The sequence below is a fragment of the Gossypium raimondii genome, chromosome 5 (genome assembly GCF_025698545.1).
Source record: "Gossypium raimondii isolate GPD5lz chromosome 5, ASM2569854v1, whole genome shotgun sequence".
NCBI classification, from domain to species: domain Eukaryota; kingdom Viridiplantae; phylum Streptophyta; class Magnoliopsida; order Malvales; family Malvaceae; genus Gossypium; species Gossypium raimondii.
This window is the reverse complement of record NC_068569.1, coordinates 52569336-52596061: the sequence shown is the minus strand read 5'-3', so window position 1 is coordinate 52596061 and position 26726 is coordinate 52569336. Positions and strand designations below refer to the sequence as shown.

The following is a 26726-nucleotide window of genomic DNA, read 5'->3' as shown; positions in this document are numbered from 1 at the left end:
ATTCTCTCTTAGGAAATAAAGATAGAAATATTTCTATAAAGATAGGAAATAAATATATGAATACCATAAAAAGTTTTTTTTCTAATTTTAAAGCATCAGAATATTTCTATAAAGATAGGAAATAAATATATGAATACCATAAAAAGTTTTTTTCTAATTTTAAAGCATCTCTGTTTTTGCATGATTTTTGGATTTTTAAAATTATAATTTTTAATGATTTTTATTTAAAATACAAAAACTATATTATTTATAATTTTATGTACTTTGAGAGAATAAGTACTAAATTAAAAAATATATAAACATTAAAGACTAAAAAATTATTTTTTATAATTGCCACATCAATAACTCTAATAGTAAATTTGGGCTAAAGAACTAAAATTATTAAATAAAAAATACTAAGACTCAAAATCTAAAAATTAAAATATAAAAACCAAATTAAATTTGACCTGAAAAAAAAAAAAACAAAGCTACCTCTAGTTGTCTTGTAAGATAAATTGATAAATTGGGATCTTATTTAATATTGAATTTTGTGTATATACTCTGGTCATTAGTTTAATCATGATTTCGTGAAAACCACTCTTTGATTTAGTATGCTTCTGCATTATTCATTCGTGGAAAAAAGGCATTCAGGTCTTGTGACCTTGGAAATCAAAACGTAATTTTCCATTCTTTTTCCACAAAGAAATCGCAGTCTACTTTGTCTAGATACTGATCCAAGTGGGGGGCTCTAGCGTTTACTCGAGAAGTCTCTCACAATCATTTTCTTATACAATAAATTAATGTTTTTCTGAATATATATATATATATATATTTATAGAAGTGAAATGCAGAAAGTGGTGGTAAAATGCATCTATTTTTGCTTAATAAAAAAATCAGCTTTGAATTACCATCCACTATCCATGCTTTTCTTCGAGCAACCATTTACTGGGTGAGGAGGACAAAGATGATCAATGTATAACGTTTCATCTTATGTCTACCATTTCATCTATGTCGTCTTGCTTAGTCAAGAGAAATAGGATTAAAACAATTTTTGATTTTTGATTTCTTTTATCATTTATATTTGGACTCTTAAAGAATATTTAAACTAGAAATATATAAGATTTATTTAATAAATATAGATAATGTTAGATCATATGATCCGAATTTCGTCATTTGTTAAAAAATAAAAGTCAAAGGTAAAATATACCATAGTTGCAAATATGCAATAGAACATAGTAGATTTAATTACCAGCACAAAGTTCTAATTTATGGATTTACAAAGGGAAGTGGTTTATGTTTAATAGAAATTGCAAACACACTATATAACATATTATTCTTAAAGTCGAGTTTTCTTAGGAGAAATCAAGTCCTGAAAATACACAATACAATATGAATAAAGGAGAGTAGTTGCACTTTGCCTACAATAAGCCGCTCGATTCCATTGATATTATGGCACCTTAGGTAATTTGAAAACAAGGATTTATCAAAAACGTAGTGGAATTCAATGTGTTTTAAGTAATGTAATGATTGATTTTTTTAAGAATAACGCAAGTTGTATACTTCAGCATAAGAAGACATTATTATATACCTGCGGATTTAGCATCATATAACGTTGGGTAAGAAGCTTGCATCTAATAGAACAAAGCTTGGAAACAACATCAATTATGTCTATCCTCTCACTTGGTGAATCAGCAGAACAGATGATCCCTAGTTCAAATATTGAATTCAAACATTGAAGATGTATGTCGTTTCCTAGATTGATCTTGTTGAAGGTGATGTTTGTGACTGTTCCTTGTTTAGCTCTCTCTTGAAGAAGAATGGGATCTATAATCTCAATCACTCGTCCAGGCAAAGCTGCTTTAACAAAGTTACGAAGACTTAAATTTTCCTTGAAACTTTCATCAGTTGGCCTTTTCCTTGTAAACATTTCTAGCAAGAGAATGCCATAACTATACACATCACCTTTTGTTGATAACTCACTTCCCATCGCATATTCTACAATTAATTCATCACAAATAATAATTAGAATTAATTGCAAAGGAAAACTCTTGAAGAATATAAAGATAGCTTCTAACATCCAATCTCTAAAGATACAAAGAAATGTTTTTATATTGTATGTTTTGCTTTCGAATAAAAGAAGAAATTAATAAAGTGAACGTACCTGGTGGAGTATAACCAATAGTTCCTCTTAATCCAAGGGAGTTTGACTGATTAGTAGAATAGTTAATCGTGTTTACAGAAAGGATTTTTGCTAAGCCGAAATCACTTATATGACCAACCATTTTCTCATCAAGTAGAATATTGCCTGGCTTGAGGTCACAATGAATGATTGGTATCTCACAACCATGGTGCAAATATTCAAGTGCATGAGCAACATCTATTGCCGCGTTAATTCTTTGGACGAAGCTCAAGTTTCTTATTGCTTTTGATCCATTCATGTCATCAAATGGATGCAGCCAGTCCTCAACGCTTCCATTCGCCATGAACTCATAAACCAATGCTTTAAAATCATTGTCTTGGTGATCAACACCTGAAATGGCTGTTAATAACTTGACAAGATTCCGATGTGTTGAAAGTTGGACTGCATTACAACACAAAACCAGCAGCAGCTATCGAGCTCAGCTGATTTTGCTTGGCGCGCAAGATTGTTTTTGAACCGAATGAAGCAACCAACTTTGCTGTTTTGTTTTGATGTAATTTGGTTCGGTTCAATCTTAGTTTGTTTGTAATACTAGTTAAACTTAAGTTAGTGATAAGATCTTTTGATGTAATGTCTGATTGGTCAGTTATATTTGATTATCTTTTAGCTAGTGATTAGGTTTGTATTAGTTGGGGCAGTTAAATACATTAGGTAACTGTCAATGTACATTGTAACTCATTTTATATTTCAAATTTGAATGAAAAATTAGTAATGTTCAGTTACAATTTCTGCTGAGTATTCAAAACTTTGTTTGCTGCCTTTGTTTTGTTTCTTTTTGCTTCGATTCCTCCATGATCTGCTTGCAAATTCAGTTTGTTGCTGCTGCCATTATTCCAACAAATGGTATCATGAGCCCGAATCTTTGAGGGGCCTTTGTTTGCATTCTGTTGAGTTCAAATCAAAACCAACAGCAAAGCTTAAAACTAAAAAGGATCGAAGCACTTAAACTCAGTTTAGCAGGATGAGTTTCACTCCACCACCTCCACCAGTGTTCACTAGAGAAAACTATCATATTTGGATAGTCAAAATGAAGACTTACCTCCAGGCACACGATCTTTGGAGTGTGATCGAGAATGATGCTGAACCACCTCCATTGAGAGCCAATCCCACCATTGCACATATGAGACAGCATGCTGAGGAGCGAGCCAAGAAGCATAAGGCTATGGCCTGCTTGCAAAATGGAGTCTCTGATGTGATATTCACTCGTATCATGGCCTGTGACTCACCAAAGCAGGCCTGGGAGAAGCTGAAGGAGGAGTTCATGGGGACTGACAAAACAAGGCAACAGCAAGTCATGAATCTCAGGAGAGACTTTGAGAATTTGAGAATGAGGGAGTCTGAGACCATCAAGCAGTACTCAGACAGGATAATGGCCATTGTCAACAGCATTAGGCTTTTGGGAGTGGACTTCACAGAGAGTAGAGTTGTTGAAAAGGTCATCACTACTCTCTCTGAGAAATTCGAGTCAAAAATCTCTTCACTTGAGGACTCGAGGGACTTATCAGCCATTTCATTGTCTGAGCTGATAAACTCCCTGTATGCACTTAAGCAAAGGAGGGCAAATAGGCAGGAGGAGAATCCTGAGGCTGCTTTCCAGGCTAAAGCCAGTGAAGGCTCGAGTGTGAGTGCAAAAGGCAAGAAGCCTTGGCACAATAGGAGGGCCAAGTCAGGAAGAGATGAAGCAAAAAGAGTGTTCCCACCATGTGTTCACTGCAAAAAGACAACACACTAGGAAAAGTATTGCTGGTTTAGGCCAGACATCCAATGCAGGAAGTGCAAGGAGTTTGGTCATGTGGAGAAGGTGTGCAAGGGCAAACCAAAGGAGGCAGCCCAACAGCAAGCTAGACCTGCTGAGGATTTGCAAGCTTAGGAGCATGTATTCACAGTAACCTATTTTGTTGGCACAACAAAGGCCAGCAATGATTGCCTACTAGACAGTGGCTGCTCACATCATATGGCAGTAGATGAGAAGTTGTTTAAGAGCCTAGACAGAAGCTTCCACTCGAGGATCAGAATTGGAGATGGCAAGCTGATTGAGGCTAAGGGAAAGGGCAATGTGCTGGTTAGCACTGATTCAGGTAACAAGCTGATTTCTGATGTGCTTTTTGTACGTGACTTAGACCAGAATCTGCTTAGTGTTGGCCAATTAGTTGAAAAAGGCTATACCTTGGTCTTTAAAAATGGTTGTTGTATTGTTCAAGACATGCATGGTCAGGAGCTAGTCTCAGTTTCTATGACTGATAGATGCTTTATGCTGGATGTTAGCCAAGTAGAAAGAAAGGCATACACCAGTCTGGTTGATAGCACAGACTTGTGGCATAGGAGACTAGGCCATGCCAACTTCAGATCCTTTGATCTGTTGCATAGGTTGAATTTGATTGATGACATTTCAAAAATTGAGGTTAGTGGGAATGTTTGTGAGGTTTGTCAGCTTGGTAAGCAGGCTAGATTGCCTTTTCCTGCTGATAGTGCTTGGAGAGCTCAAAACAAGCTTGAATTGGTGCACTCTGATGTCTATTGTCCTATGAGAACACCTTCAATCAATGAGAATAGGTATTTTGCCCTGTTTATAGATGATTTAACAAGGTTGTGCTGGGTCTACTTCTTGAAGCAGAAGTCAGAATGTTTGAAGCCTTCTGCAAATTCAAGGCATATGCTGAAAATCAGTCAGGCTGCAAAAAGGGTTCTTAGATACACCAAAGGCACAACTAAGTTTGGTGTGATGTTTGAAAGTGGGATGAAATTGAAACTAGAAGGTTACTCTGACAGTGACTGGGCAGGATCCCTCGATGACATGAAGAGTACCTCTGGATACTTCTTCACACTTGGATCGGGCATGTTTTGCTGGAGCTCAAAGAAGCAACAAACGGTTGCTCAGTCCACAGCTGAAGCAGAGTACATTGCTGCAGCATCAGTAGTCAATCAGGCCATTTGGCTTAGGAAGCTGCTTCAAGACCTTAATGAAACACAAGCTGAAGCAACTGAAATTTGGGTGGACAATCAGTCTGCAGTTGCAATAGCCAAGAACCCTGTGTTCCATGGTAAGACTAAGCATTTTAAAATCAAACTACATTTTGTTCGAGAGGCTGAACAAGCAAAGGAAGTCAGCCTTGTTCATTGTAGCTCAGGGGCACAATTGGCTGACATGCTAACCAAGCCCTTAGGAGCAGCACAATTTGAAGCATTGAGAAGTGCAATTGGTATGTGTTGCATACAGTCCAAGGAGGAGTGTTGAAAGTTGGACTGCATTACAACACAAAACCAGCAGCCAGCTTCTGTCAAGACCAGCAGCAGCTATCGAGCTCAGCTAATTTTGCTTGGCGCGTAAGATTGTTTTTGAACCGAATGAAGCAACCAACTTTGCTGTTTTGTTTTGATGTAATTTGGTTCGGTTCAATCTTAGTTTGTTTGTAATACTAGTTAAACTTAAGTTAGTGATAAGATCTTTTGATGTAATGGCTGATTGGTCAGCTATATTTAATTATCTTTTAGCTAGTGATTAGGTTTGTATTAGTTGGGGCAGTTAAATACATTAGGTAACTGTGTACATTGTAACTCCTTTTATATTTCAAATTTGAAAGAAAACTTAGCAATGTTCAGTTCCAATTTCTGCTGAGTATTCAAAACTTTGTTTGCTGCCTTTGTTTTGTTTCTTTTTGCTTCGATTCCTCCATGATTTGCTTGCAAATTCAGTTTGTTGCTGCTGCCATTGTTCCAACAAAGAACTTTATCTGAATGATAATCTTTTGGTACTAGCTGAGAATCAAGTTAGGGGCGATTTTTGGTTGAATGAAATCGGAAAACTACCAGATTTTAGGGTTCTAGATCTTGGGTACAACCTTTTAAATGGATCCATAAGCAAAAGCATTGGACAACTTTCCAACCTGCATGTCTTGCAGCTTGCAGGGAATTCTTTTGATGGTGATGCGATTTCTGAAGCTCATCTCTCAAATTTCACCAACTTACAGGTGTTGGATTTATCGTTCACTTCTTTGACTTTGAAATTTAACACCAGATGGATTTCTCCTTTTCATCTGAGTCAAATAATGCTTTGCTCTTGCAAGTTAGGGCCTCGTTTCCCAGATTGGCTTCGGACTCAAATGGACTTCCTACTGGTTTTGGAATACCTTGATATTTACGCTTGAGAATTTGAATTCTCTTCCCTCTTGGTTTTGGGACCCATTTCGAGATTAAGGTACCTAAATATGTCTTTCAACCAGATCAGTGGTACTTTTCCAAATAACTCTATCCACATAAGCCATCTAGATCTAAGCTCTAATAATTTCTCAGGACCATTGCCACATTTTTCTTTAGACTTCAGTGATACCGAGACCATTAACCTTTCCAAAAACAAGTTTAATGGTTCAGTCTCTCCACAATATTACTTATGAAGTCTCTTTGGCATTGCTTGATCTCTCAAATAATTAATTTTCTGGAGTGGTTCCTGATTGTTTTCACAGTTTCCGGTCTTTAACAGCTTTGAATTTGGGTGATAATAGTTTCTCAGGCTCACTTCGAAGTTCCTTAGGATCTCTGACTTCTCTTCAAATGCTAAGTTTACGTGGTAATAAATTCTCTGGAGAATTACCTTTATATTTACAAAATTGTACAGAGTTAAAATTCCTGGACTTGAGTGATAATGAATTATCAGGAGAAATACCTATGTGGCTCGGGCAGCGAATTTCATCTTTGGTTTTTCTTAGCCTTCAAAGGAATCAACTCAGGGGAAGGATTCCTCATCAACTTTGTGAATTAAAACATCTACAAATCTTAGACCTCTCTGTAAATAAAATATCTGATTCCATACCACCGTGCCTCAAAAATTTCAATTCCATGGCAAAAAAAGTGAGTTTAGATAGAAGGATTGAGCTTCACCAGTTAGATCAACCGTATGTGAGATCGTTGATTGATGTTAGGTATGTTGATGAGGCATTGATTACATGGAAGGGAACAAAGCAAAACTATCCACAACTTGGACTGCTACTAGCCATTGATCTCTCGTGTAACAAATTAACTGAAGAGATTCCTGAAGAATTAATTATTCTTCAAGAACTGGTTGCATTGAACCTGTTAAGAAATTTTTTTACAGGAAAAATTCTTCAAAAGATTGGGCATCTAAGACAACTAGAGGTGCTTGACCTGTCAAGAAACAAGCTTTCAGGAAACATCCCAACGAGCTTGTCTGAATTAACATATCTAAGTATCTTGGACTTGTCTTACAATGACTTGTTAGGAAAAATTCCAACCAGCACTCAACTATAGAGCTTTGATCCTTCTTCATTTTCCCATAATAGAGGACTTTGTGGTCCTCCTGTTTCACCGAATTGCTCAATGGTGGAACCACCTCCTGGCAAACCTGCAGTAGGAGGTGAAGAAGATTCTGATGATTAGTTCATGAAATGGTTTTACACTGGCATGGGACTTGGATTTGTTGTGAGTTTCTGGGGGTTTTGCGGTGTTGTGTTCTTTAAGCGTTCATGGAGGCATACATATTATCGTTACTTGGATAGTGCAAAGGATTGGGTTTATGTTTCATTTGTTTTGCTGAAAACAAGGTTAGTGAGGAGAATCAAAGGTCTTTCAACAAGGTAATAAATTGACTTTCTTCACTCCTTAACAATGTTCTTTCAACATTGAGAAATATATCTTAAACTAAATAACGAAGTTCCATATTATTGTTTTTCATGTGCAGTGCGATTAGGCGCAGAATGAAGGTGATATTTCTGCCGAGAAAATCTTAATAAAAAGTTTATAAATGAATACATATTTGTCTTTCTGATGATTTCTAATTTCTATATATTAAGAAGAGAGTTGTGATGGGAAATATGTCTTGGTTTTGTATTATTTTGATTGTATTATTGGAACTATGTGCAAATATGATTGTATTATTTTGAGAACATATTGTGAAGATTGATAAAAGCATATTAACAAATTTTTTATTATTTACATATTCACTTACTAAGCTCTATGCTTAGCCCCTTTCTTTCCCCTTGTCTTATAGTGTCACTAAGCTAGCTCGGGGTACGGAGATCGTTGAAGATCCATCCACACTATCAACACTCTTTTGGTATTTTGAAATCAATATTTTGAATTATGGCAAGAATAGAAGGCTTGGTGATTTTGTTATGTGTCATAAATGATTTGGCCTAAAATGTTGGTCTATGCTATTTGATAATTTATTTTGTATAAAGCCATTGATGTTGGCTAATATTGATCAAGTTATATGTTCATGATGATGCATTTCGTGGATATGCAAGCTTGCATGACTTGACCGAAAAGTTTTAATTTAAATATATATATATATAAGTCTTGGTTTTGTACGATTGCATGTGTTCATGTTCTGGTAATGTCTCGTACCTTATTCCAGTGTCGAACATAAGTAAAGGGTGTTACATGGGTGATCCCAATGCCTTATCTTATAATCAATTGACTGAGCAAAAAAAAAAATGGAAAACATGCAAATACATAGTAATTTTGGCGGTAGAAGATCCAAACCTGAATAATCGATATCAATTCTAAGTTTTAATCGATATTCATAAACTCCAAAATTTTAATATAATAATCAAAACCAGAAAAACTTCAACATGAATCTCAAACATCAATATATATAATCGAAAATAAAAATATCAAATCCATAAAATCTTAAAAACGAATCAATCCAAAAATAATAGAGAATCAATTTGTTCTTAATGATTCAACATGATGAGGCTCGGTTGCCACTTATTAGAACCAAAAAATAAGATCTAACTTAAAACTTAACAAACCAGAATCTATCATGTCAGATCATCAAGAATAAATCAGGAACAAAACTAGATGTGAAAGCGTACCTGAATCTATCAATTTTTTAAAATATTCAGATATTATGGTTTTGATCTTCCAAATTAGCACACAAGTAATTCAAAGAACGCGGCCCTCTCTTCTCTAAATATGAGATATTAGAAAGGTTATACATGTGTAGTCTGAGAGCCATAACCTTAATATATAACTTTTGCTCATTAACCTACTTTTTAATTAGCCCATCATTAATTAGAAATTAGTTACTAAAGTATGTATACATACTTGGCTCATACTAAAGCCCAATAAATCTAAACCAAATTTGATCACCTTTTAATATAGGCTAACATTTTTATGATAGTAGATGATGACATGTAGAATCCAAAATAACAAAATAAAATATTACTTTTTATAATAATAAAATACTAAAGCCCAATAAATCGTAACCCGGAAATCCCAGGCAGCATGTGTTGAACATGAAATTGTTTGATATCCCAGGCAGCATGTGTTGAACATGAAATTGTTTGATGTCAGGGGGTATAATTCCCTATAAAATAAACTCAGTACATCCTGTTAAGTTTCCATACCGAAATTTCGAGCAGATTGCTACAAAACTCTAATCTTTAATTAGCTCTAACAGTCAAAAAAAGGAATTCGAGTCAACAATTACAAGGTATTTTCTTGTTACATTAATTATATAATACTAGTAAATAATTCAAAGCAAATAAGAAACTTTTGCTGAAAATAAGTTAATTAAAAGCAAGTCTAAGTCGCCCATTAAAGTGTGGGAAATGATAAATACATGTATCAACTATATTAATGCAATTTATTTTTCCCATCGATGTTGTTTCAGGGAAAAAAAACCCTCATTGAAAGGACTACTAAAGAGATTGATTAAAGAACAAAAATAAAAGAATGAAAGCAAAACAGGCCTAATCCTTAGTTGGAGATAATGATCAAAAGTAATTCAACACCCATAATTGATTTGCTACCATTACCATTCAACACCCATAATTAAGATATAAATCAGAAAATAAAACCGAAATAATCTTTCGCAACCGTGATTGTCCGAGGCCTCCACGTATTAGGTCCAGCAACAGAATTCCGAAAGGTACCTGAAAGGGGAAATAGAAGAGGGGGTGATAATAGTAATATGGAATAATTTATCATTATTATTATTACAATGCAGATGATGGAAGGACATAAAATAATTCCCTTATGATATAATAACTATTGCTCCCAATAGTAATAAATAAAATCTTGATTTTTAGTAATAAATCCCATCACCTTTAGCTGTATAAAAGTAATTTTTATAATCACATAAATAATACAATTCATAGTCATCCCTAAACACCTTGAACGAAGAGTGATAGTTGGGGGAAGCTAAGTAACACTAAAAAAGAGTTCTCTCACTACACTAAAACAGACTTTTAGCGGCGCTTTTTTAGACCTTTAAGCGCCGCTAAAAGTACTTGCGGCGCTTTGACAAGCGCCGCAAAAAACGCCGCTAATGACAGCGTCGCTAACTTTAGCGGCGTTTTTAGAAACAAACGCCGCTAAAGATCAGGAACTATAGATCAAAACCTTTAGCAGCGCTTTCCCACAAACGCCGCTATAGATCAGGACCTTTAGCGGCGCTTTTCCCACAAACGCCGCTATAGATCAGGACCTTTAGCGATGCTTTTTATACAAACGCCGCTATAGATCAAGACCTTTAGTGGCGTTTTTGGCACAAACGCCGCTATAGATCAAGACCTTTAGCGTCGCTTTTCCCACAAACGCTGCTATATATCAGGACCTTTAGCGACGCTTCTCTCACGAACGCCGCTATAGATCATAACTTTTAGCGGCGCTTTTTTCACAAACGCCGCTAAAAGTGCCATTCCGCTTTTTATTAAATAATTTTTTGTAATAACAAATGGAATGGTCAAATTTTATTTTGAATGTATTACTTTTCATTAACAATAAAAGTAAAATAAATTATATAATAAATTTCAACATTCACCTATAATAAATAAATTAACATAAACAATTAAGTTTCCTAACAATAAATAAATAAATAAATTTCATTATACGGGAAAAGAACACATATTCCTTTCATTATTATATAACAAAAATCAGTACTACAAATACCGTTATTATACACACGCTTCCATTTTCTTGCGGCGTTGAATTGATTGAACTCTACAAGTATCTATTACTGACAGGTGACAAAATTTTGGCTACCTTATTTCAATGTCCTCCTTATTTCCAGTCTAATAATAAAAACAACAGCACCTTAATTTTTCGTAGTGGTGAAACAACAAAAGAAAACTTTACTTATCACTCCATGTTTGACCAAAGAAAAATACCTCCATGGCTTCTTGCAAATCCTCAGTAGCATCTGCCTTCTTTGAGTAACTACATGGCAATCTTGCGGCCGAAATAGCTCTCTAATTTTTGTTCCTTAATGGCCTTTGGCGCATTGTCTGCTAGAAGCTTCGTTAAACCCTAATCATGAAATTCAAATGGCAAAACATCGATCAATATTTCAGATAAAGAAAACCCCAATTTAATTATTCAAAAAAAGTTAGAAACACTTAAAAAAATCACCTTAATACCCATATGCTCTTTCCGTTCAGCACCCTCAGCCATTAAAATAGCATCAACTGCCAACCTTACCTACAGTATTCGTATTGGATAACCAAGCTAGGTTACTGTCCAAGATGAAGAATATGTACTTCTGATTTTAAAATTCTTTAAAAATAAAAAATGAGACAATCCATACCTTCTCAGGCAACTCCACAGATGGAAAAGGAAAATTTCAAGCAGCTAGGCAAAATGACTATTTTGTGAGTTTCTTCATATTCTAGTTCATTGTTGTCAAATCCACCATCAACACCTGTAAATCAAATTGCATGGATATTACTATTTAGCCACAACAGATAGTACTAAGGCAATACAATTATTCAGAAAACATTTGAAACTTCAAACTTTTACTTTTATCATTTTGTAGCTCTCACGTGGGTTCCAGATGCAGAGTCCAATAGGAACAAGACATGCAATAGCTCTAATTCTTTAAACGTGCTAGTAGATGGATAAACTAGTTCCAACTTCTTTTATTAACAACAACTGTAAATAATAGAAAATGTGAGCAGTTACAATTTATAAAGTCCTTCCCATAAAACATTATCAACCAGATCTCAAGCAGACATGTAAGAGTTGTGTAATTATGGAGATACGACTTTTCACAATACAATATGTAAAGCTTTTCCATTGCATAATTCAATTCGAATTCGCATTCTACTTAGACTAATACCATGGCTCTAAACTCAATAATGGGATTTAAATTACGGACTGTGATAAAATATAGTACTTTGCATTTGTAAATGAAAGGATTTAACTTCTCGTTTACCTGTGATCGAGTTCGAATAACTTGAAAAAAAAATTCGCACACCTCATAAGGCATCATGACCAGCCAACGAAGAGAAAATGAGGTTATACAAAGACTTCACACCAATTATAAGGATGCATACCTGAAATGGATATGTAACAAGAATGGCAGCAATTTTAGAAGATCCACCCAGCACAGCATAATCGAATGAATTTTTTACATCAACTGGTTATGAGCTTGATTAAACCATGTATAATAATTGACAGGCACATAATACATGTAAACAAATGCGGGCATGCTACCAGTCACGAGCCTGAATATCAACTAGTATATGCCCTACCAACATTTAGCATAAAGTAAAACCAAAGTTCAAATAAACAGAAACTTCATCTACTTACCAACAAATTACTAGCACATTAAGCATATAATGACTTCCTAATTATGCTGTTCTATTTTCAGACAAACTCCATGTACAGTATTCTGCAGAACAGGGACGAAGCCATGAACTTTGTATGAGGGAGCTAAAGCTAAAAAATTTTAGGAGCAGACAAAAATATAATTTTTCCATTTATCCAAGGGGTAAAAGGCTTAAATTTACAATATTAATATTTAGGAGAGATTAAAAATGAAAATTTCCCATTTAACCTAGGGGCCATGGACCCTGATTAAGACTGGAAAAAGAATGGACTTCCTTCCAGATAAAATAAGGAAAAAAAAGTTATAAAATATTATACATCAAAATAATCATTAATGAGTTGAGTATATTGGTGAAATAATTACTCATCATTTTTTTTTCTTTTTCTGGCTTTGGACCTACTCTCTTTATTGCCTTATCACAAAAACGAATCCGTCTCTCACACTTTTATAGGATCTCTCATAGTCCACTCGTTGCCATATGGTTTTCATGCAATCTTCTTTAAATTTTGACCCTTTGTTTGCAGTAAAAATCCCCCACCATAATGGTAAATTATAAATGTTCAGTGAGTATCTTTATAATACCTAGGGTTCTTCAAGGACTTAACTACAAGAGGGATCAAATCACCCCTGCACATTAAACAAGGAACAGAATGCACTAGTCAAATTAAATCTAAGACACCCGATTCTCTAGTCTTAATTTCTAGTCAGATAACCAAGTAAGAATTGGAGGCTTACAGCATACTATGCATTCTTTCCTTATGGAATACTGATAATCGACGAACATTATTGAGTGTTTCAACAACCAGAATCCAATCTTTAAAGTCAAGTCCAGGTAAGAGCTTCTGAAATAGGTATATATGCAAATCAGCAAACAGTACACCAAATATTAGAAATTGAAGTGTAAACTGAAAGTAAATTATACCTTAAGACATGTATCAACATCTTCTAGATCACTCAAGTTCTCAGATTCAATGTATTCTACTTCCGAATTAGCTACCTCCACTCCAACATTTATAGTTTCACCTCCATTTATTTGAACAGAAGCAGAGCTCTTATTGTGCTGCACATTTAAAGTTTCACCTCCATTTATTTGAACAGAAGACAGGCTTTTCTTCAGCTGCTCTTCAACGATATAATCAACGAAAACGAAGATATTTAATTATGAATCTGCATTCAAAGATATAATCAACGAAAACGAAGAAATCTTCGTAAATCTTCATTAACTTTGATTTACGAAGAGCAGCACCGGGGAGGAAGAAATACCGCAGAGGAAGCAATGGATTCCAAGTGGGTCATTGGCTCTCCAACATATTTGAAAGTCTTCTTGAAAAACATGTCCTGGTTGAATACCTTTTCTGCCTGTAAGATTTAAAATAGAAACGAAAAAAAACACACACACAGCTGAAAATTCTTAGAAAATGGATTTGAAATATTAGTTACTTCTGATTTTAACATTCCCAGGAGATTAAGTGATCCATGATTCCCAAAGACAAGCATGGCCAGTTGAAGGAACATGATGCAATATGCAACAACGTAAGGCATCTGAATCCCAAACCAAGGCATCAACGAGCATTTGGAACCCCTCCTCTCCTCCTAGTATCACAAAGTTCCTGTCAATTATAATTTCCTTTTCCCATTAGAAAACAAATCAAAACCCCCCATACCATAATAAATCAAAACTTTGCTACTCCATATATATATATATATATATATATACATATAATATCAGAAAAAATATATATAGGGAAGAAGAGACCTGTTGTATGTAAAGATTAAGAGTCTCATCAGAAAAAAATATATATAGGGAAGAAGCAAAAATAGCAATGGGCATGGAGTTAAAAGTTTTAGAGGACGGTGTGTTTGTAAAGTTGGGGGTTTCAAGGGGGAAATTAGGGATTTTAGGGAAATATTTCAGGGGGAAAATTTATAAATGGCGCCATTTTTTTTTAAAGTAAAATTTTTTGTGGTTTTTTTTATAAAAATTCCGTAAAAAATTATTTTATTTGGAATAACATAACACTGTTTTGGCATATTAAATGACACTATTTTTTAAAATAAAATTATTTTTTATGAACGCATAAAAAAATATTTTATTTGGAATAAAATGACACTTGCTATGCTAAAAGGGTGCTATTTTTAAAATAAAATTATTTTTGAAATTATTTCATTTGGAATAAAACGATCTTGTTTTGCTATGCTAAAAATCTTTTATTTTGTCTGTTAAAATTATTAGTTAAATGATTTTATAAAACATTAATTCTTATTTTTATAAATTGAATTTTTATTAAAAAAATCAAGTACTCTTAAAATAAATATCATATATTTTAATAAGAAAAAATGATTAAATGGTCGTAATTAATTATTAAGTTAGAATTATCCAATGTAAGCAATTAATCTCTCACATATCAAATTTCTATTAAAGATTGAGGCGTTAATCATGATTTTATATTATTCATTTCCGATCTAATCTCCATTTTATTAGAGATATTTCTTCCTAACTAAAATATAATTATTTTGCTAGATGTTCGATGTAGAATGATTTTAGTTTTTGTATTTTATTTTATTTGTTATAATTTGGTCCTATATATCCAAAATAGATAGTTACCTATCCGTATCAATTTGTTACATTTTTTATTAATTGTTTTAAATCTAATATTTATATATATCAAATGGTTTAGATTAAATATTTTTTAGTCATAAACACCGCTAATGTTACCTTTTCCGGCGTTTACAGAAGAAACACCACTAATAAATTAAATTCTTATAATAATGAAACGACACCGTTTTGAAAAATTCTAATACATATTAGCGGCGTTTTTGCTATAAACGCCGCCAAAGCTCGCATATTTTATAATTTTTTATATTCAATTATTGTATATTGCATATCAATTTATCATTATCTCTTTTACAATTATATAAGAACTTATTTAGTATATAAATTAAAAATACTAATTAATCTAAACCTTAAACCCTAACTCGACCCCGAATCTCTAAACCCTAAATCACTAACTCTTAACCCCAAACCCCTAACCCCTAAACCTTATTTAATATATAAATTAAAAAACACTAATTAATCTAAATCCTAAACCCAAACCTGACCATGAATCCCTAATCCCTAAACCCTAACCCAACCCTGAATTTCTAACCCCTAAATATTATTTAATATATAAATTAAAACACACTAATTAATCTAAACCATAACCTGACACCAAATTCATAAACCCTAAATCCCTAACTGATCTTAACCTCTAACCCTTAACCCATAAACCTTAAATCAGGATCCGTAATCCGTAATCCCTAATTCCATAATCTATAAACCTTAAAATTGTAACTTTTAAACTGACCCTAAATCTTAAATTAACCATATATATACTCTAAACCATATATATTAAACCCGAAACTATAATGATAATTAAATTAAATCTTTTAAAATTAATACTATCGTATCTTTCACAATTATATTTGAAATTATTTAGTATATAAATTAAAAATTAATATTTAATAAATTTTATTCAATTTCAATATTTATAATATTTTCCTATAACCCTTTCTCACCTAAAAACCTAGCTAGTATTAATTTCTAGTGGGTATTAGACCAAGTAAGTAGTAACAACCTCATTTGTCCCTTTTCATTCATTTCTAGTTCTTACTATTGAGTAGGTACTATTAGGTCATTGTTGTGTTCATGTTTGATTTACTAAATATAAAATTATTTTTGGTAATAAAATTATCAATATATAATATTATTTATCACGATATTTGGTGTTTTATATTACTTTCTTTGATTTATTTAATCGAACTATCAAATTTTATTATTCTTATAAAAATTTATTCTATTTTTATTCTTTACAACACAACAATTTAAGTTTTATGATATTTTATTTTACTCATAATTTAATATATATTTTCTAGTAAAGTAGTTTAAATAAACTGTGATTGAAAATAATAATAAATAGTTAGGAGTTAGGACTTCTCTTTAATAAAAACATTTTGTATTAAACAATATTATTTGTTAATTATCATTTAAATGTAAATTTGACCAATATATAATAAATACAACGAAATATCAATTTTTTCAACTTACAATAAAAAAAATATAATTGAAACATTACTTGAGAATATATCAAAGAATGAGATAATTGAAATGGTTTTAGATTTTATTATTATTAGCGGCACTTTTTCAAAAACGCCGCTAATGCTCGACCTTTAGCGGCGCTTTTTTAAAAACGCCGCTAAAGGAAAGAGCATTAGCGGCGCTTTTTCAAAAACGCCACTAAAGGCCAGAGCATTAGCGGCGCTTTTTCAAAAACGCCGCTAAAGGCCAGAGCACTAGCGGCGCTTTTTCTAGAGCGCTGCTAAAGGCCCGAGCATTAGCGGCGCTTTTTCAAAAACGCCGCTAAAGCCCCCAAAAACTCAGAAAACGGTGTTGTTGGGCTTAGGCTTTTTGCGGCGCTTTTCAAAAAACACCGCTAATGCTTATTTTTAGCGGCGCCGCTAATGCTCGACATTTAGCGGCGTTTTTATAAAAGCGCCGCTAATGCTTGATTTTTAGTGGCGTTTTTTGTCTAAACGCCGCTAAAAGCCTGTTTTGGTGTAGTGGAACTTGATGAAATTATAGTTATTACTTGAATAAGTATGAACAACATAATATTTTTACAAAAATTATTCATGATTTTCTTTTGGGTTTTAATTTGTTTTAGAATGTTTTTGTCTTTTATTATTATTATTATCATAATTATATATAATGGAAGTTGAAAAAGATGAAAGGTTTAAGACAGATTTTTATTTTGATATTTCCAATAAAGGAAAACAAAATGGACACACTTGTTTAAAAGGGTTGTAATGTTGCCAAAATTATTAAAATTTACATTAATGGATTTTCTGGCATTTGGATATCATTTTATTGTAGTTTATATCTTTTTAGGTGATTTATGGGAAAGTCCCACATCGATTTATATTTGATGTTGATGATTTATTTTCGTGATAACGGTTTAATTGGGATTAATTTGAAAAAAGGAAGATGTCATTATTTTGCAATATTTTAGTTTAAAAAAATCAAAATGAAAATCCAACATCAAAGGTTAAGGGTGTAGGTAGAGGGAAAAGTGGTGGCCTTTCTCCCTTGATTGAATGGTATAACTGCACATCTAATGATTCTAATTAAAATAATCATATAATATCATCACTTAGTTATTTTATTTTTAATTAGTGAATAATTAAAATTTTATTATTTATCTCTTGATTAATTTAAATCATCTAGAGAAAATAGTTATGGCACATATATGATGCCATCATTTTACCCATGGTAACTTTGATTTTATTGATGTAATTTCGACTTGACACGTGATGTTTTTAATTAGTCCAAAATTTCTTCATCTACAATAAATATAATTATTTGTGTATATAATATGTGAATATAAAATGGAGTTGTATAAATAATGGTGTTAGAGGTCTGTAAACATTAGATCAAATCAAAATTACATGTATAAAGTTGCACAAAACAAAAATACGTGTAGTTTTCATATTTTCTCTTATATTAATTCTTAGGTATGTGAATTTGTCTTTGAAAAATTATGTAAATATGAGATGAATTGACAACGATATGTGAGAGTAATGAATTATTAACACATATGTAATACCCGATTTTGGCCGGGTCTAAAAAGCCCAAACTACAACAGGCCTATATGGCCCAAACATTAAATACAGAGGCCCAAAATACCAACCCCAGTGGCCTAAAACAATGTCAGAAACCCCTAGGGTTTCTGGGGTAAACTTTTACGCCACATCCAAGCCCCGCATGAGTCGCACGCCTTCACCTGCACAGCAAGAAAGGAAATAGTATATGGAAAGAAAAATCAAAAGATTGCGAATCAAATCGATGTAAATAGATTTGCTTTCTATGTTATTGTTTTATTACCGCTATAAAAAGCCATTAAAATATTGTAAAGGGGATTGAAAAATCAATACAAAAAGAGCGAGTGTTTTCACAATACAAGAAAACAACAGAACACCAAGAGAGCAAAGATCAATCAAGAAAAACCCAAAGGTTGAAACTTTTTTTTTGAACTGCTATTTCTTTTTAGATTTATTTTTCTTTTTCGCATTCTATTACAAATATATAAAAATAATAATCAAACGAAAAGGGGGTGAAAATACCTGAGTACGGGTCATACGCCGCCTTCGGAAATCCCCTCCGCTCGTCAAGGATACGGAAACCCTTAGGGTTTCACTCGGGTTGCAACTACAGAGGCCGAAAGGCCATTTCTTTTGTGTTTTATTTAAAAAAAAAAGAAAAGATTTAGGTTTTAGCCCTCCGGCACGGCGGCGCTACGGCGGAGCGTGGCGGAGCCACCGCGCAAGCTCGCCGGTGCCATAGGCCAAACTTAAGGGCTAAAAAATGGGTGAGAGCTGTTTTTGGTTTTTCTTTAAAGAAACAGAAGAAATGATTTTTTTTGAACGATTTTTGGCTTAAATAGCCTATTGAAACGACATCGTTTCAGTAGGCCTCCCCAGGCGCTAAAACGGCGTCGTTTTGGGGGAGGCCGGCCCGAAACTGACCCGATCCGGCCTAGGATCCGCGTGTTTTTAATGCGGAGGGGTAAATTTCACTTTTAGCCCCTCCGCCTTTTAATGTTCATTCAATTGGGTTTTCCTTTATTTTTAAATTTGTCCCTTTAACTTATTTTCATTTTCAACACAATCCTATTTTGAACGACGCCGTTTTGGAGGATAAGGGAAAATTCCCCTTCCGGTCCCTCCACGTTATTTACGCATTCAATATAGTGCTTTCATCTTCATTTATTTACGGATTTAGGCCCTGAATTTATGTCAAAGCTCGATTTAGTCTCTTTTTTTGTTTATTATTATTATTTTTATTTGTTATTTATTTTATTAAATTTGATTTTATTGTTATTAAGTATTATTGTTATTATATATTCATCTATGCATATTTTATAATTCTTACATATATGTTTTTTATAACGTTAAAATATATATATATACACCTACATATATTTTTAATATATATATATTTTTATAACTATGCATATATACCTATGCGCATACATTTTAATAATATTTATATGTCTTTTCTTTATGCATATTTTATTTATTTCATCTTGCATTTTGTTTCATTCCATATTAATTTGTTTATTTGTGTATATGCACTATTATTTGAAAAGAGTTTCATAAAATCGCACCCATTTAGTTGTTGTGATAAATTTGTCTCTCCTATTACTTATTTCGCTTATAATGTTATTCGTATTTGTTTATGCTCCCATTTTCGTATCTATAGTGCTATTCGTCAATACAATGCTTACTCTTACGTCTAATATAACATTACATCATTTTTTTACTCGAATTAAAAAAATAGAATATTTTCAAAATAGAGATAATACTCGTATTTAGGATTTTCAAGAAAATTGAGCCCTAACGTATTGGGTTCCAATTTTCTTCGTTGAATCTAATAATCGAGAATGCTCTTTAATAAAAAATAAAATGAAAAGCTTGTTGTCGGGAATTTAATATGTTGTGTCCTAATGCATTGGATGTGACGTATTGATTTCTCGAGACAAATATTTTTTTCTAAAAATTAATAAAGGAAATATTCAACTTTTAGGATTTTGAGAAATTGTGCCCTCATGTATTGGGCTGCGATTTCTTCATAAATCTCAAACAATTGAATATTCTTTTAAATTTTATTACATGAGTCTTTTGGACAAACTCATTTTTGAAGAAATAAAATATCGTGTCCTAACGCATTGGGTGTGACATTTTTTTCTCTAAAATGAGAGAGTCTTAATGAATAACTTGATTTAATTAAGGATCGTATTTTTCAACTCTCGACATTAAGATATTAATTAATCAACTTGGTACCAATTTTTGGGCGTTACGGGGTGCTAATCCTTCCTCGTACGTAACTGACTCCCGAACCCATTTTTCTAAAACTCGTAGACCAAAGTCTTTTTTAGGTGATCCAATCACACCTCAATAAAAGATTGGTAGTGACTCCAATTTTCATCGACAACTAATTTTTTGTTTTTCAAAATAAAATTGGTTTCGACAACATAAATATCTAAAAAAATTTATACTATGGGGAATTATTTAGTACACGGCCAGTGAAATTTTTGAACTCCACAGGTAAGGTTAGAGTTGACAAGTGTCATATAATGGTACAGTAAAATATTAAAATATATGTTTTTAAGAAAAACCGCATATCAATTTTATAAGACTATTTGTAAAATAAATTATATCAATATTCACCCTTATAATTTTATAAAATAAAAACATCAAACATCACAATTTTTTTATCTAAATTGAATTATTAGTATATTTCATGAGACACAACACAACTACATTATAAGTAAAAAGAAATTATATAGTTATAGATTATTATTGCTATTATAATTGCAAACCAGGTAATGGAAGGACATAAAACACTCCCTTTTTCATTATCATAATCGTCCTTGCTCCCAATTGCAGTAATAATCATCTCGATTTTTAGGAATATTTCTTATGTAAATTCCATCATCTTTAGCAATCCAAAAGCAAGTTCCCCAATCACACAGATTATACAACACTTGGTTATCCCAAAATGCTTTGAACGAAGCATGAAGGTTGTCGTAAGCCATGTAACACCAGAAAAGTGTTCCCCCAAAGAACCTCGGCCTGAATTTCCAGGTGAACTCGGAGCCGACAGTGAGGTTATGGATGCCCAAATCGTCATCCTTAGACTTGCAATGAACTAATAGTGTCTGATCTTTGCTTATTCCATTAACGGCGTAGATATGCCATGTCTTGAACCACGGATGAATCCAACGGCTATTATCATGACCACCTTTATTAGGTTCTGAACTTGATAAAGTTATTAATGAGGTTATGGCTATTGCTTGAACAAGTATGAAGCACAGAACATTCTTATAGAAATTGTTCATGGTTTTATTTATTTGTTTGTTTTTTTGTTATTGTAGTTATATATAGTGGAAGTATATTTGAAAGTTGAAAAAAAGAAAAATGATAGAAGCTTTTAAAGGCAAAGTTTTTCCTTTGGTAATGAAGTATAAAATCTAATGTAAATACCAAAAGGGAAAACAAAATGGATACACTTACTTAAAGGAGTTGCAATGTTGCCAAAGTTATAAAATTATCATTAATGGACTTTTTGGCATTTGGATATCCTTTAATTAATGTTTTCTTTAATCATTTTAGGTGATAAGTTTATTTACATTGGCATTGATAATTTATTTCTGTATTTTGATTTTTCTTTTAAAATTGAAAACAAAGATATGAGGTAGTTTAATCAAATTTTATGAGTTAAAATTCAATTAACCAATTGTTATTGTTGTAAAATAATTATGGGAGAATTATTAAAATTGTCATTTTTTCCTTTAGATTACATTTTAGTTACTTATGTTTAAAATATTATGTTTTAGTCATTTACGTTAACGTATTGTAACATTTTAGCCACTGAGTCGTTAATTGCTGTTAATAATGTAACAGTAAGCTGACGTGACATGTTAAATTACCATTTCAAACAAAAAAAATTCAAGTTAATAATTATACAATTGTTCTTCAAATTACTTTTCCAAAGAAAAAAAATTAATGTATCATAAGAATAGCCGAAAGAATCATGACAAAGATGCTGTTGGATTTCATATAGAAGATCTTCAAAGAGCCTTAAAACAACTTCTTCCACAGGGCATGATTTTGCTAAAGCATCTGCAACAGTATTGGCTTCCCTATAAACATGTTGGATTCGAACAGTCTACTCCTTAGAGCATGCATCCCTGATGCGTCGCACTAATGACAGTTGACTGCCATATTCTTCTCTCGCATTCAGTAGCTCGACCACCATTTGCTGTCACAGTCAACTAAAACCTTTGAAACACCCTTGTTCCAACAAGCTTCTAAACCTTAAAAGTAGCCCATAGTTCAGCATTTAGGATTGTAACTTTGCCCAGGCATCTACGAAAACCAAGTATCCAGTTTCCCCTTGAGTCTCTGAGCACATCCCTATAGAGGCCCATCCTTCCAACGGTTGTACAAAATCATTGTTAGAAAAAAGGCAACAGCAACAATGAACAACAAAGAGCATAAGCTCATAAAACAGTAAGCAAAACAATTGATAGGCCAAAAAAAAAAGGTAACCGAATGAGAAAGTCCTACTGCTTTCATTTTCATTTCAAAATATAAAAGAGTTACAAAAGCAACAAGTCAATTACCTAAACATGTAACTACTCCCACCAAATTTGGCAAGTTGCCAACTAAAATAATACAAGTCAAAAGCTGAAAATAAATCAGCTATTACAGCCATCATTTTCATATCTTACTAACTCTAGAAATCAAGTTACATGTCAACTTGATTGCTTTACAAAAAAAATCAAAATAAACAAAATGAAACAAGCAGCTCCTGTTCGATTCTAAAGCTGGTCTACTGCTGCTGGTGAGCTTTATGGTTACCTGTTGCATTGCAGTCCATGCTTAACACTCCTCTTTGGACTGTAGGCAACAAACACCGATTGAATCCCTTAGAAATTCAAACCAAATTGTGCCAAGAGGCTTTGTCAAAATGTCAGCTGTAATAGGCCATTTTAGCCCGGGCCCAAATACATAAACCTTAAAATAAAAATGCAATAAATTACAGACCTAGTTTTAATACCCAATTGTTGCCCGGTGCCTAAATTAACTAATCAAACCCAATAAAACTTAGGCCAGTCCTAACCCAATTACATTTGGCCCAGTAAGGCCCAAGTGTGCAAACCCCAGCCTACAACAGGTCTTCAGCAACAATGGAGGCAGAAACTGCAGATCGCGCCACAGCAACCGTTCTTCCTCCAGCGGTTATCGTCTCCGTCACAACACGTTCCCCTCGCACAACCCACGTTCTCCAACGCCCACACCTGCAACAAATCATGACCACGAACAAAGATAACAGCAGAAAATACAAGGGAAAAGGGGAAAAAAGAGAGAAAGTGGTTTTTGGGAGTTTTTTATTCCCTTATTTCGGCTATTAAAGCCAAATGGATTGTTTGTACAGAGGTTAGCAAAATTTTTGTATGGATAAATTAAAAAGAAAATAGAAGAGAGAACAAAGCATTTTTTTTAAAAGGTGACAGATTGTGTTTTTTTTTTCCTGGTTCTTTTTTACTGTTTCTATTTCCTTTTTGTTTTTCTCTTTTATTGCTTAAAACAAGAAATGAAGAGAGGGAGTGGAAGGGGGCTTACCGTCGCGAGCGGCGTCGGAGAACCTCTTTGTTCCGTCGTCGGAATGAAAGGGATGCGGAGAGGCAGTGAGGGAGGAGAGCTGCGGCGCATTTGTGGGGTGGCTGAAGAAGTGATTTTTAGGGTTTTAAAATTGATTTTTATAGGGTATTCTTGAAAATGGGGCATTTTCGCAATTGGTCCCCCTGTTTTTGCAGTGTTTTTAAATTGTTTTTTATTTCTTTAAAATTGTGCAAAATATTTTATTATTGTTTCAATTGGGTCCATGTTGCCGCACAGTGTTTGGGCGATTTGGATAAATTCCTCTTTCGATCCTCCTCCTGTTGTGCGCATTTTAATTCAGTCCCTTTTTGTGTTTTCCATTTTTAAATTTGGCTTTAAACTTTCGTTTGTTTCCAATTTAATCATTAATTTGTTGTTTTAGTTTTTTTTATATTATTAATTTTATTATATTAGTTATTATTATATTATATTCATTATACTTACATTATATGCGCGTATGTATGATAATACTTATATATTTATATTTTAAACATTTTAAAATTCATATAAATTTTATATATACTTTATTATTATTTTATATATATATAAATATATATATACATATATGCGTATATACAATTTTATAATATCTATATGCTTTCCATATTTTATAATCTATATAGGTTAATACATGTTTTTTATAATATATTCATATATTATTTAAAACTTTTATAAATTTTTTATATATTTTTATATATACATACGTACCCATATTTTATATATATTTTTATATATTATGCTTACATTTTTATTTATGTAAACTTTATATATTTTATGATTATGTTCTTTTATATATATATATGCATTAACACTTTGCAATACATATGTATGTATAATTTAGGTTAAGGTAATAATTTCATATTATGCACGAGCATTTTATCATACTTTTAAAGAAAATATATTTTGGTTTCGTCAAAACATTAAAATCGATTTTTAAATTTTAAATATTTGGCATTCTTGATTCTCGAGAAAGATCGTGTCCTAACTTACTAGATTGTGGTTATTTTTCGATGAATTTGGAAAACCAAGTATTTATTTTGCAATAAATTTGCCATTTTCAAATAAAAGCTTATTCTCGGGAATTTAAAATGTCGGGTCCTAACTTACTGGACCTGATATTTTGACTTCACGAAATAAGAATTTCTAAAACCAAAGACGAACTTGATTTTGAAGATTTAAAAATATTGTGCCCTAACTCACTGGGTGTGATGTTTTATTTCTTTGAAATAAGAACGTTTATCATTTTAATTCATTCACGAGTTTTAAAATTTTTTTATTTTAACTCTTTTCAAATTTTCGACATCAAGACATAAAATAATCAAATTTGGTACCGATTTTTGGGCGTTACGAGGGTGGTAACCCTTCCTCGTGCGTAACTGACTCCCGAACCTGTTTTCTCAAATTTCGCAGACCCAAATCATTTTTAAGGTGAGCCGATCACACCTCAATAAAGGATCGGTGGCGACTCCAATTTTTGTTTTTAAAGTCGACAACTAATTTTTGTTTTCAAAAAAATGGTTTCGACATCAACCAATTGATCTTGTGAGCTGCAATGTATAAGACACACTTCTTTGGATTGAACAACTTCTCGAACAAAGTAAAACTTGAGCTTAAAATGTTTGGTTTTGCCATGAAAAATAGGATTTTTGGAGATGGTAACTGCTGACTGGTTATCCACCATAATTTCAGTAGGCTCAAGCTGTTCTTCATTCAAATCACATAGCAACTTCCTAAGCCAAATGGCTTGATTCACTGTTGTAGCTGCTGCTATGTATTCACTTCAAGATGGTCGAGCAACGCTTTGTTGCTTCTTTGAACTCCAACTAAAAACTCCTGAACCAAGTGTAAAGAAGTAGCCTGAAGTACTTCTCATATCATCAACAGATCCACCCCAGTTACTATCTGAGTAGCCAGTTAATTTCAGCTCACTTTCTTTCTTGAACATTACACCAAACTTCAAAGTACCTTTGACATACCTGAGTATTCTCTTTGCTGCTTTCAAATGAGTTGTATTACAGCTGTGCATGAATCTAGACAGTAGACTAACTGAATGCATAAGGTCAGGTCTGGTTGCTGTCAAGTAAAGTAAACAACCAATTAGGCTTCTATACTCCTTTTCATCTACCTTTTCTTCATTTCCAAAGCTGCTTAGTTTCTCTCCCACAGCTAATGGTGTACTCACTGGTTTGCTGTTTTCCATATGAAACTTAGTGAGTATTTTCAAGGAAAATGCATGCTGGCTGATAAAAATGCCTTGATCAGACTGGTCTACTTCCATACCAAGGAAGTAAGTCATGATTCCCAAGTCTGTCATGTCAAACATGTCTTGCATATTCTTCTTGAACTCCTAAATCAAATCGACCCTGCTTCCAGTCACTAATAGATCATCCACATATATTGAGACAATCAACAAAGTCTCGTCTTTGGACTTCTTTATAAACAAAGTTGGCTCACTCAAACTTTTCTCGAAATTGAGCCTAGACAAATAAGCATCTATTCTGTCATACCAGGCTCGAGGAGCCTATTTTAGTCCATAGAGTGCCTTCTTCAGCTTGTAAACCTTATCCTCCTTTCCTTGGACTTTAAATCCATCAGGCTGTTCAACATAAGTTTCTTCTTTAAGAAAACCATTCAGGAAAGCTGACTTGACATCAAGTTGATGGACCTTCCACTGTTTCTGTGCAGCCAAAGCAAACAGGAGCTTTATGGTGTCCAGTCTTG

The 26726-nt window shown here is 33.0% G+C and overlaps 4 protein-coding genes and 1 long non-coding RNA gene across 13 annotated transcripts in view; 1 reads left to right on the top strand and 4 right to left on the bottom strand.

The window, feature by feature from the left end:
- LOC105766539 (uncharacterized) overlaps positions 1-14645 on the bottom strand; it is a 67383-nt gene extending 52738 nt beyond the window's left edge. The window contains exons 1-12 of one of the 9 annotated variants that reach the window (XM_052630271.1): positions 14500-14645; positions 14184-14353; positions 14007-14102; positions 13666-13860; positions 13479-13585; positions 13326-13370; positions 12348-12468; positions 11933-12064; positions 11721-11834; positions 11546-11614; positions 11305-11443; positions 9687-10068 (exon numbers count right to left, since the gene is read on the bottom strand). In XM_052630271.1, coding sequence (XP_052486231.1) covers positions 12453-12468; positions 13326-13370; positions 13479-13585; positions 13666-13860; positions 14007-14102; positions 14184-14306 — 582 coding nt within the window. In that variant the 5' untranslated portion in view covers positions 14307-14353; positions 14500-14645 and the 3' untranslated portion in view covers positions 9687-10068; positions 11305-11443; positions 11546-11614; ... (1 more) ...; positions 11933-12064; positions 12348-12452. Of the gene's footprint in view, positions 1-9686; positions 10069-11017; positions 11444-11545; positions 11615-11720; positions 11835-11932; positions 12065-12347; positions 12469-13325; positions 13371-13478; positions 13586-13665; positions 13861-14006; positions 14103-14183; positions 14354-14499 lie in introns of those variants that run through there. The other 8 variants (XM_052630272.1, XM_052630267.1, XM_052630269.1 and 5 more) reach the window with 8 other exon arrangements.
- On the bottom strand, positions 1541-2541 carry LOC105766538 (probable LRR receptor-like serine/threonine-protein kinase At3g47570). Its single transcript, XM_012586021.2, has 2 exons — positions 2141-2541; positions 1541-1974 (listed from the first exon to the last, which is right to left on the bottom strand). The coding sequence occupies exons 1-2, from the start codon at positions 2460-2462 to the stop codon at positions 1541-1543; spliced, it is 756 nt and encodes a 251-aa protein (XP_012441475.1). The 5' UTR covers positions 2463-2541.
- Positions 3141-4049, top strand: LOC105767199 (uncharacterized). The gene is made up of 2 exons (XM_012586711.1): positions 3141-3844; positions 3950-4049. Exons 1-2 carry the CDS (start codon positions 3141-3143, stop codon positions 4047-4049), a joined length of 804 nt encoding a protein of 267 aa, XP_012442165.1.
- A 6445-nt stretch (positions 14646-21090) lies between the features above and the next one.
- LOC105767197 (hypothetical protein) lies at positions 21091-21676 on the bottom strand. The gene has a single exon (XM_012586710.2). It carries the CDS (start codon positions 21674-21676, stop codon positions 21197-21199), a length of 480 nt encoding a protein of 159 aa, XP_012442164.1. The 3' UTR covers positions 21091-21196.
- Positions 21677-22885: 1209 nt separating this feature from the next.
- On the bottom strand, positions 22886-24206 carry LOC105766542 (uncharacterized). Its single transcript, XR_001125284.2, has 2 exons — positions 23967-24206; positions 22886-23641 (listed from the first exon to the last, which is right to left on the bottom strand). It is a non-coding gene; the product is annotated as an uncharacterized LOC105766542 (long non-coding RNA).
- Between the last annotated feature and the right edge of the window lie 2520 nt (positions 24207-26726).